Source organism: Pelecanus crispus, chromosome 1 (assembly GCF_030463565.1).
Source record: "Pelecanus crispus isolate bPelCri1 chromosome 1, bPelCri1.pri, whole genome shotgun sequence".
NCBI classification, from domain to species: domain Eukaryota; kingdom Metazoa; phylum Chordata; class Aves; order Pelecaniformes; family Pelecanidae; genus Pelecanus; species Pelecanus crispus.
Genome location: NC_134643.1, coordinates 54,616,946 through 54,628,982, shown reverse-complemented (window position 1 = coordinate 54,628,982; position 12,037 = coordinate 54,616,946). Strand labels below are relative to the sequence as shown.

Genomic DNA, 12,037 nt, shown 5'->3' with positions numbered 1-12,037 from the left:
GGAATAGTCCATTGTCTGGTCTTCTCTTCACTAAGGCCATCTGATTCTCTTACTCTTTCCTCTCTGCCAGATTACACTTACACAGATTCTTATATTAAATCCCTTCATAATACTATTTTCCCTATTAAGAGTTCCTGTAGTAACTACATGTACAGTACGTGGTTGGAGAGGGAGAAAGAAGCTGTTTGGCTTGCACATATGCAAAGATGTGGCCCTCTCTCTTTTATAAGATGTGGTGGATGTTGCAAAATAGTTTGACAGCAGCTGGTCCAGCTTTTTCTGATAGACTGGTGAGAACATTTGACTCAAGCTCCTGCCACTTAAATCCCCAAACGTTGACTATAAACTGCAAGAAAGAAGATATTTTCTTATGCCTTTTCTAAACATCAGTAGTGAAATAAGCAACCCTAGTCTAAACTGAATTTTAGAATTTTGAAAAAAATATTCTTTTCTCTCTTAACAGAAAAAAGCCTTTTTTTTTTTTTTTGAGTGGCTTATTAATAAACTGCATTGTGTCAAGGTAGGATTGAGCTGTACCATAACAATACTCATAACATTAAATTATCTGCTGATACCTATTAAAAAATACTCACTGGAGTCAAATTAGGCATGCATCCATTCACCTTAGTTTACTTCTCGTCCATATATAGTTGTAGTTTGGATTTTGCTGAGTAGAAAAGGAACCAGAGACATGAAAAGAGAATCAGCTAACTTCCTGGTCTCCCTGTTTAATTACATTTGTAGGGAAGATAAATCATCCATGGATTCAAATGAATGTACAAGTGTAATTCCACTCATGGTATTCAATTGCACTTCAACAATGCAATAGCAAAATGCATATTAGAAATGTTCAAATCCCGTGTGCATCACAATGGCTATACATGGTACATGAGAACAATAATACTGAAACATCACAAAGGACATTGTAGGCTAGACAGGATAGCTTTCACTTGAATTTAATGAGGCAGTCATCATAATGAAAGACAAACTAAATCACAGCTGACTGAAATTCTTCATTCTGAAAAGAGTATTAATGCCACAATGAGTCTCTGAGTTGCAGCTAACTGCTTGAGATGATACAGCATGCTCCTCTGGTTGATTCTAAAAATGGTAGAAAAAGGCTAAAGTGACTTTATACTGTCAAACATATACCAATGGTAAAAGAAAATTACTTTCAGACATAGATATTCTGTTAACTCTCAAATGGTACAGTACTTCATTTGTAGCAACAGCAAGACTGAGGCATTGAAAAGTTACAGATCCAGAACTAAAGACTTTGCTCATGTAAGTAAGCTTATTCACCTAAATGAGGACTGTTGGGATTGAGGCCAGAACTCTATCAGTGTAATACTAGAAAAATATATTTAAGTTACTTCACAATAATGAATTGAGTGAGAAACCTAATCCCAACAGGACTAAAATTTCCTTTCATAAGGATTAACAATATTGCATCACTAACAATGATTTTGTATCCAAAATTATTTCATGCCAGCACAAACTCTTTGGAGGGGGAAAAATATCACAAGTATCCATTTTATTGCCTTATCCAGGCTCTATGGGCTATGCTCTTCATGCATATAAAGCAGACTGTCAATCAGTTTGAAGGAACTGTTGCAGCCATACTGTGCCATCACTGCTATATGTTCCTCTTCCTGTTGTTGGGTGATGGTTAGTAATTAATTACAGCCTGCTGCCATAAAACTGCTTTTCTTTCAGTGTGAGCTTGCAGTTTGACATGGGTTAAGCGGCTCAAATGCCAACCTACAGGAATCCTAAAAAGGCAAAGCAGGGCCACTCAGGGCAGATTTTCATGCCGCTGGAGTCCCAGTAATTACAAATATCACTGCGGACCCACCATCTGATACGACCTTGTCCTTTCTCTGTTCAGGTCAGAAGACGAGGGCACTCCTTGGTCATAGGAGTCATAGGCTTGCATCAAGCAGGAGCCCTGCCAGGGCTGGTCATCTCCTAACGGGTGCAGGACCTCCTCCCAAGGGGATACGATGGCTGAGCAAGGATTTAGTATCACTTCTCCCAGTCCCATTGGTGTTAGCCCTCTTCCATACTATTAGAAGGGAACTACCACCCCTTGTATGGTGGCCACATGGCCAGATGATACATGATTGAATAAGAAAATAAATATGGATACCAGGTGATTTGGGGCAGCTAGGCAGAAGGGGGGATGTGAGTAGCTGCTATACAAACCTTACAATTTCAAGTATTATGACAAATCTTGAAATGTTCCATTTTCATAATGGTTAGAAGTCTGTTCTTCCAAGTCTTGAGTTATTTGCTTTTGCTTTCTCCATTCCCTTCTCTGTACTTCACTGTTTTGACTGGTAGCACCATACATTTTCTTTGGACTTACAAAAGTTTCATTATTCATCTCTGTTTCTTCAGCTAGTTCATCCTGATCAATTATGCAACATTTCTCTTCATTGAGGTTTTCAGGGTCAGCCCATTCCTGCTTCTCCCCAGAAGCAAAAATAGCGTAGAATATCACTCCACTGTAATGTACCAGGGCAGCAATCAGAAAGACATTTTGCCATTCTTCTCGGGTCTGAAAGAATGGTGCAGGTCTCAGTAAGCTTGCAGTAAAAAGAAATATTACTCTCTGAATTAGACCATAGATTAGCACATATTGCACAATGACTGTGATCACTGTTTGATTCCTGATGTTACAGATAGAACAATTTATGAGAGTCACTGTGAAGATTTTTTTTTTCATAACAATGGCTAATAAAAGAAAACATGGGATTTTTTTTTTTCACACTTAAGTTTCTCTCTTGCATGTGAAATATTCATGGAGTTAGAAATGCAGGGATTTCTCCAACAACTAAGTTAATCTTACTGTAGATCAGTGGCTGCTTAGGAACCCTACCAGGGATGCGTTGTAGAGGAGTTTCCCAAGTCCTATAAGCATTACCCAGTAGTATGGAGATATTGCAGAGACCCAGCCTCAGGTGGTACCAAATAATATATCCCTATACAGATAATTATTTTACAATAGCTGAGAATCTGGCCCCTGTGATATTGTAAAAGTGAATGTTTAAAACAAACAACAACAGAAAACAGCTGCAGAGGTCGATGATGAAATGGAGTTCCCAGGAAGCTTCAAAATGTCTTAACTTTTGTTGCATTACCTAATCCTTTTCCTAGAAAACATGGAGAAATGTTACCTTATGTTTCGTCATTGCACCAACAATGAGTGGGCACACCATGCCCGACAGCGTCCCCACGCCGTTGGAGATCCCCATCAGAATGCTGGCATAACGTGGGGCTATGTCCAAATGGTTCACATTGAATCCTACAACAAATGAGAGACAACGGTCAACTATCCATCTTTGTGCTACCAGGCCAACAGCGCTTTCTACAGCTGTTCTGGCTGAAGAAGCCTGAAAAAGGCAGGAAACTCCATTACCATATATATGAGAAAGAAAAGTAGTATTTTCTTGGTGATAAAGATGGAAGATACGTTGCAACTCTCTATTCTTTTTCAAAAACCTCTTTTTTCCCCACGTATGGTATTCATGTTGTATAGAAAATACAGTTTGTTTTGACCTCGTTTAAAGTATCTGTTCTTCCCATCTTCTCATACTGAAACAATGCACTCAGCAAACATTTTTAATTAAGCAATGAATGCCTCATGTTTGTCAAATGTCTGATATCTTTTTATTTAGGTGGTAGTACTGGTTTTTAATACATGTTTTCTAGTATTTTAAGTAGCAGTTTAACAACATGATAAAAAAAAAACAGAATATAAACCAGTAGGAAAAATAATTACCCTTACTGTAGCCTATCTTCTGGGTACATATTTTATTAAGAAATAAAAACAAATAGGAAAAATCAGCTCAGATAATTATCGTGCTTTAGGTGATGAAAATTAGACATATGAGCTATGGATGATCACAAGAAAGGATGATGAATTCCAAGTCCATGGGATTAAATACAGTAAAAATTTGAGTACTGGGAAAATCCTGCAATAAAAATTGATTGATAGAAATGGCCTGCTATGCAAGTGCCTCATAACTGAGTAGCAAAACTACTTCTTGTCTGCATAACCCTGAAACAACTGAAGACCAGCAATTACTTTGCTGGTTGATTTTGCTCAATAGGACCATCTTCTTGGCAGTCTGCTAGCTGATGGCCTTCCATCTTCATAACAAAAGGGTTTTTTTAATAACAATGGTTCTGGTGGAGCTACAAAAGTCAGTCTGAGACTGGTGAGACCCATGAAAGTGTTAGAAGCAGCTATTCTGGAGAAGGGCTGGTTATAGGACACAACAGAGAGAGGACTGACCTAGAAAGCAGAAACTGGCAGCTAGGTCTGGGAGCGGGGTTGCAACTGATAGCCTTTGACTACAACTATTCATTCCAGAGTAATTTTCTCTCTCTCCTTTTAGGGATACTGTTTATGCAAGAAGAAAAGTTGGCTGACACTGTAAAAGTATATTAGAAAATAACAGCACAAAGCTGATGTAAACTGGAATCAATAAAGAGCAGGTTCTTTCAAAGCTTCATGTCCTATGTGCAATACGTTTCATAGATACTGAAGTAAAATATTTCTGATACAGGAAGAAATAGGGATTACCCAATAAGCAGCCACATTAACAGCAAACAGAATAATAGAACTGATGACAGTAACAACAGTGAGGATAATAACATCACTTTTATCACTAACAGTAAAACCAATAAGATTAATTCTTACCTGAAATTGCAAAGCCACTGAAGCCTACTGCTAACACCAGAAATGAAATAGCCACACCTTTTGTATGAGAATAACCAACCACCAAAAGCAAGGTTGCTTCCATCCCAAAGCCTTCAAATGAAACACATGGTAATAAATTACGTTTGAATTACTATTGGTCACAGACATACTAGTAAGGTCTAGCCAGAATAGCAACTTAAAATGAGACAAAATTCTTTCATATCTTACAGCTCTTCTTGAACATACTTGGCAGCTTTGTGGATTCACAGAAATATTTTAATATTTATTGTTTGAGAATATACTTTTTTCTCCTCATTGCTGTGTAAATGACCCAAGTAATTGGTGACATTAACTCACTGAACAGTACAGGGAAACAATGAGAAAGTGACTCTATGCAAAGCACTGAAAAATTCACAAACACACAAATGTGGTATGGAAAGGAGAAAAATACTTCTTGCCTTCAATTTCTCATGGTTGTAGTGATTTGAGATGTTCTTGGCAAATGGAGCAAAAGAGCATTTTTCAGACAAGTGTGCCACCAACACAATAGGACAGCCCTGAGTATCACAGGGAACTTCCAGTCTCTGCCATTACTGTAAATTAACATTTTCTAGTATGTAACATTACAATCTTTCTGGGTTTGGTTTTTTTTTTGAATGACACTGAAAACATGCCCTGAAAACACAGTGACTTTGAGAATCCTTTGTGAAGATGCGTAGCCAAGCTGCATGGCATCTCTGACTGCAGGCATCTCTATTTCAGGCAGCCTGTGCAGTCCATAAATAATGTAAGCCAGGAACTGGCAGAGGAGAGTGACTCCATAGGCTATCTGGCTTGAAATTTTTGCTCTAATTTAGTATCTTCCCTACATGTAGATGTTATTGATTTTTCAGTTCAGTGACTGAACTGGAAACAAATTATTTTGTGCTGAGTAAAAATGAGTCTGTCTGTCTGCCGTCTTGGTTTTTTTACCCAACCCTTCCAGCCTAAACTTGCCAGCGGGTTGGGCTGGAAGTAGCACATGGGAACATGGCCAGTTATTGCAAGGCTGTATCCACTGGTAAAGGATCCCTCCAGCACCACAGTACATGGTTACCTTTGCCTGTTCAAGTTTGCAGGATGAGGCCTATTTGATCACACTGGCCAGTCCCTGTTGCCCTTTTAATTATTAACCAGGCTTCTTGCCTCCTTTAAAAGCCTACTCGTATGAGTATGGATTTATACCATGAGGACATCTAACATCAGCTTGCTTCAGATTAACCAGCTGCAAATGCAATCTAGAGTAATTTGTCTCTTGTTACAATTAAACATGGAGCAAACTATGATATTTGCATCAACTGCAGCACGCAATTAAAATATCGTATTTTCAGAATCCGATAGTACCTCCGCAATTCATGACCTTCCTTACAGTGGTAGTGGTTAAAATCTTTCTGCTCCGTAAGAAGTCAGCTAGCTGCCCTCCAATGGGTACGATGATTGTCATGACCATGTGAGGAACTGCCGACAAAAGGCCAACCTGCAATTAGACAAATGAGTGCTTACTGCTGGTGTCCTCCCTCAGGATTTAGAGGGAAGAGAATAGGAACCATACCTTTTCTTCATCTCTCCACCCTCCCTCCCCCCTCCCCCCATTGGACACATTTTTATCCTGGATCCTTGTGTGGGAGGATTGCAGACCTTTCCTCCAACAGAACCTGCAACCAAGACCTGGGTGACCTTAGGACGGAGTGACCTTGGGATAGAGACTCCACAACATCTCTTGGCAACCTGTGCAAGTACTCAGTCATCCTCAGAGTAAAAAAGTGTTTCCTGATGTTCAGATCATAGAATCATAGAGTCATAGAATGCTTTGAGTTGGAAGGGACCATTAGAGGTCATCTAGCCCAACCCCCCTGCAGTGAGCCGGGACAGCTTTAACTCGATCAGGTTGCTCAGAGCCCCATCCAACCTGACCTTGAATGTTGCCAGGGATGGGGCTTCTACCACCTCTCTGGGCAACCTGTTCCAGTGCCTCACCACCCACACTGTAAAAAATTTCTTCTTTATATCCAGTCTAAATCTATTCTTCTTTAGTTTAAATCCATTATTCCTTGTCCTGTCACAACAGGCCTTGTTAAAAAGATTCTCCCCATCTTTCCTGTAGGCCCCCTTTAAGTACAGGAGGGTCGCAATAAGGTCTCCTCACAGCCTTCTCTTCTCCAGGCTGAACAACCCCAACTCTCTCAGCCTGTCCTCATAGGAGAGGTGCTCCAGCCCTTGGATCATTTTGGTGGCCCTCTTCTGGACCCGCTCCAGCAGGTCCATGTCCTCTCCTGTGTTTCAGAATGTGCCCATTGCCTCTGGTCCTGTCACTGGGCACTACTGAGAAGAGCCTGGTACTGTCTTCTTTGCACCCTCCTGTCAGGTATTTGTTTACATTGATGAGATCCCCCTGACCCTTCTCTTCTCCAGGCTAAACAGTCCCAGCTCTCTCAGCCTTTTCTCGTAGGAACTGGAGAGGCTCCAGTCCCTTAATCATCTTTTAGGACCTTCATTGGAGTCTTTCCAGTATGCCCATGTCTCTCTTGTACTAGGGAGCCCAGAACTGGACACAGTACTCCAAGTATGGCCTGTATCATATCACATCAGTGCTGTGTAGAGGAGAAAGATCACCTTCCTCTACCTGCTGGCAATACTTTGCCTAATGCAGCGCAGGATACCATTTGCCTTCTTTACCTCAGGGGCACATCGCTGGCTTATGTTCAACCTGGTGTCCACCAGGACCCCCAGGTCCTTTTCTGCAAAGCTGCTTTCCAGCTGGGTGGCCCTCCAGCATGTACTGGTGCGTGGTCTTGTTCCTCCCCAGGTGCAGGACTTTGCACTTCCCCTTGTTGAACTTCCTGAGGTTCCTGACAACACATTTCTCCAGCCTGTCGAGGTCCCTCTGGATGGCAGCACAACCCTCTGGCATATCAGCAGCTCCTCCCAATTTCGTGTCATCTGCAAACTTGCTGAGGGTGCACTCTGCCCCATCATCCAGATCATTAATGAAGTTGTCAAACAGGATCAGACCCAGTATTGACCCCTGGGGCACACTGCTACTTACTGGCCTCCAACTAGACTTCATGCTACTGATCACTACCCTCTGGACCCGGCCATTCAGCCAGTTTTCAGCCCGCCTCACCTTCTGCTCAACCAGCCCATACATCAACAGCTTGTCTATGAGGATCTTATGGGAGATGGTGTGAAAGGCCTTACTGAAGTCTAGGCAGACAATATCCACTGTCCCCTTCTCTACCAGGCCAGTCATTTCATCATAGAATTTTATCAAGTTGGTCAAGTCTGACTTCCCCTTTGTGAGTTTTCTGCCAAAGGGTTATTACTGTTTCTGTTAGCTCTGGTACTTATCCCAGATATGCGAAAAGACTATTTTGTGGAGTTTTAGTGATCAGCATGTCACCTTCTAGAAGCTTTTGTCTGAAGAAGTAATTTATTGAGAAGTTTGAGTTTACTTTTTAGGATTTGCAACCTCCTTACATTGACACGGAGTCAGTTTTACATTAGTTTTCAACTAGTGAGGTACACAGAGGTGCAGCTCTAGCATTTATGAATGGCAATTCAGAATAAACAAACCTGTTTTGTTTTAATAACCCTGTTCTTCATCTCCATGCTGTGCTTGGCCATTCAGAGTGTTGTTGCTACCATGACAGCATTGCAGAACCTAGGCACGCTGGTCATCCCAGACTACACAGATAATGATGATGTTTGTTATCAGTTTGTAGGATCATACTTGCTTGAAAATAATTCACAATATAGCAAGTAGGTTTTTTAAAGGAATGTTGGGAAAAATTCTGGAACAAATGTTCTGAAATCCTTATTCATGCTCTGAAGAGGGAGTGTAACAATACTGGTTTTAATGAAGTAGCAGTGGCAGGGAATATCAATCCATACAGAATTTGACCCCTCATTGTCAATGAAAAGTAATAAAATAAAGAAAAAGAAGAGGATAAAAGTTACCTGGCATGTAATGCTAAACTGCCAACACTAAACAAAATGTGCATTACTATTTACTTATGTTGTGGTTTTCATGATATATGGGGTTTTTTAATCAACTCATTCTTAAAACAACTTTTCAGTTCTTTCCTTTTGCTAATATTTTGATGCTAACAAGCTTTTATTTCTATCAGATCACCAGAAATATGTCATCCCAACTACTGTGAATAAATAATCTACTGTAATGACTTCAGAGAGATCTGGGGATCTTCAAGCATTCTGCATCTCCTAAGGTGTTGTCTGAAGGCCACTGCTTCATCTCAGACATTTACCTTGCTTATTGCAAACCCAAAGACTTCTTCAAAGTAAGCAGGCTGACTTATAAGGAGCAAATAGAAGGTCCAGCTTCTGCAAAAGTTTGCCACAATGATTGCATAAACTGGCATTGAAGTGAAAAATCTCTTCCAGGGAGTACTAAATTTCTAGGGGAAAAAAAAAAAAATTAAAAACATTGTTGAAGGCATTTTTGCATAGGCAGAAGACAGAATAAAGAGCCCAGTATCTTTTAGTATCAGCACTATCCAGTACATTGCATCCAATTTACACTGCAAATAACTTATAATGCAAGTGAAAGATATCTCCTGGATTAGTGGCAAAAGAAAAGTAGAGAAAATTTCTTAGAATAGTTAAGATTTTTCAGATGACTTCTGGACTATTATTGCTCTACTTACTGAAATTACACAAGATCTTCCAGAATCCTGCTATTGGGATAACAGGATCAATAACGGAGTCAAAGAAAACTAGAGAAAACCTTGTGCCATTCCCCACTTTTTGGCATAATGCAGTTTGAGATGTTCCACTGAAAGGATTGTGAAAAAAGGATTATCCAAGCTAAGAAACATGTGATAGCGCAGCAACAGGCAGCCACCTGCTTCAATCCAATTCATTTCTTTCAGCAAAAAAAGTCTACAGTAGAGGATTTAATTTCTGTAACTTGCTTTGGCATTTCCAGTTTCTATTTATGCCTCAATACTCCATACAGCAGGAACAAAAAACACTTCAGAACCCTATTCACTTATAATAGAATTCAAATCAGAAGCTGAAATATGTAACTATGGCAATATACATTGACATTCTCCTTTTTTTTTTAAATGGGAGTTTTGTTCTGCAGGCAACCGTATGCTGCGGTCGTGTGTGAACACATGGTGGTGGTACTAGCGTCCTCTGCAGTAAAACCATTGTACAACAAGGTGAAAACCATGACATGGAAGAAGTGCATGTGTCTCCAGCCAAGAGCTGAGTGACTTCAGCCAAACTTCAGGAGCATGCCCAAGAGGAGAGTCTGGTACTTTATACTCTCAGCAAGGCTATTACACAAAACATGTCAAGAAAAGAGTTCGGAGTTATTTTTCTCCAGAATCTTCTAAAGTAAAAGCCAAGAAAGAACAGTTTCTCTAGAAATAGCTTTGGTTTTCACCACTAGCAAAAATGAGTTATCTAAGGAAATGGAGAGAAGTTCAATGGGAAAATAGGTTTTAGTTCTAAGTTTCCAGGATCTTCCAGGATCCTCTCAGAGAGAGGAGAGTAGTCTTAAAACAATGAGCTGAGCTGCTGTGAGAGTGAGCAGGGCAGAAACCCTGTCTTTAAGCTTTCAGAATTTCAATCATCCTTAATAAGAGCTCAAAAAGCAGCTGGATAATTTAACATCTGCAGCCAGTGTCTTATTTAGCTATTTCCATTAATATTTTTTAGAACAAACATGATAGTTACTCAAGAGCAGGAGATCAGAGTGTGTGGTTCCCCCTCTCTCTCCAGTCCCTTCCCCTCCCTAGATTAGGAAGGCCTTATAAACTGAGAGCTGAAACAGCACTATGTGTTTTGCCTGTTGCTGAACTCGTCCTGTCCAGCTGCGTGAGCTTGATCATGTAGTTTTCGTAAAAGGAAAAGCCCCTAAACATCAACAGCAAATCGTTCTGCTGCTCTTATGCAGCTAATAGTATTCATCCAGTCATACACTGATCTTGTGTAAAGCACTTACAAATTATAACCAGAAAAGCCTTTTTTACTTACACTTGCACTAACTACGCTGGCTCCTTCTCCAATGCTTGTTTCTATATATATCCTTTCTTCGCTGGTTATTGTTGGATGTGCAGCAGGGCTCTCATAGGCATGAAGCAGCCAGAACATGTACCAAACAATCCCAAACATTCCTGGAGAGGCAGGAAAAGCAAAGCTCAGTTTTAAAAAACAATAAAGCCACACATCAGTATCTGCAGGCCTTGAAGTTTGTTTCAAGAGCCAATTAAACAAAATCTGTGTAAAAAATATGCCCAGGGAAGTAAGAAAATATGATAACTAACTCTGTGTATATTGTACGCCTGCTTGCAAAGCATTTGAGCATTTTGTCACTTGTGTTACATGATATGCCTGGGGCAGAGAAAAGGCAGAAGTGAAGCTTTATGTGGGACCTGGGGAAGTAAAAAAAGCAGACCGGTCATAACACGGTTGCAATCCGTGTAAAAGAACTTCACAATCAGATTGCGATGGTAAATCTTATGGTTCGTGCTATGTCTCCAGAGAAAACCTATCTTAACTGGGTTGCTGATGTGCAAGGCCAGGTTTAAGCCAGCTCTGCCACATACCACGAGGGGAAGCACAAGGCACCACAGATCATCCATGAGGCCATACCCGTGTGATGGGACCACTTTGTAAAGGTGGCACTGCTTTTACCGACAGTGGGCAGCATGGGGCAGGTGTCTCAGGGCAGAAGGTTTCAGAGGCGTTTGGCTCCCCATGAGGAGCATATGCTGTCGCATTCGCTGATAGTGTGCGCTCTGGGACATGTATCACACAAGTGTGCTACAGAGCAACCTTTGCACCTGCATCCAACCATGTCACTGGGTGACCATGGGCTGTAGCCTGGTCATTACAATTTTAAAACATTTTACAAGATGATTACAAAATAAAAGCTTTCAGAAGCTGCAATAAGTAGGGAATAAATTGGAATACCCATTTGCAACCTCTTCATTCACCAAAACAACTTTGATGCATACTTGTTATACAGGTTTAGCAAAACTGCTGGCAGTACCAGTTTAGTCGCAGATATCCTTTATGTTAAGCAACTCACCATAAATATAAAAGACTGATGACCATCCTATATACTGTACCAGCACACCTGCTAGTGGCATAGCGACCACTGCACCTGCGTAAGACCCTGAGGAGAGAAAGGATGAAGAAAATATGTCAGCTATGATAGGGAGCCCAGCCTCCAATGCAGGTGCTCACAGGGGCAGAACTGAAGGAATTCCTCTGGCTGATTTGCACTATGATTTCTTGTGAACATGGGGAATGGGATGG

The 12,037-nt window shown here is 40.7% G+C and overlaps 1 protein-coding gene across 1 annotated transcript in view; it reads right to left on the bottom strand.

Annotated features, from left to right (window-relative positions):
• Positions 1–2,221: 2,221 nt before the first annotated feature.
• SLC17A8 (solute carrier family 17 member 8) overlaps positions 2,222–12,037 on the bottom strand; it is a 29,488-nt gene continuing 19,672 nt past the window's right edge. Inside the window, exons 6-12 of the mRNA XM_009493369.2 lie at positions 11,808–11,894; positions 10,751–10,890; positions 9,013–9,162; positions 6,092–6,224; positions 4,709–4,819; positions 3,180–3,307; positions 2,222–2,560 (exon numbers count right to left, since the gene is read on the bottom strand). Of these exons, the coding sequence (XP_009491644.2) occupies positions 2,222–2,560; positions 3,180–3,307; positions 4,709–4,819; positions 6,092–6,224; positions 9,013–9,162; positions 10,751–10,890; positions 11,808–11,894 (1,088 nt within the window). The remainder of the gene's footprint in view (positions 2,561–3,179; positions 3,308–4,708; positions 4,820–6,091; positions 6,225–9,012; positions 9,163–10,750; positions 10,891–11,807; positions 11,895–12,037) is intronic.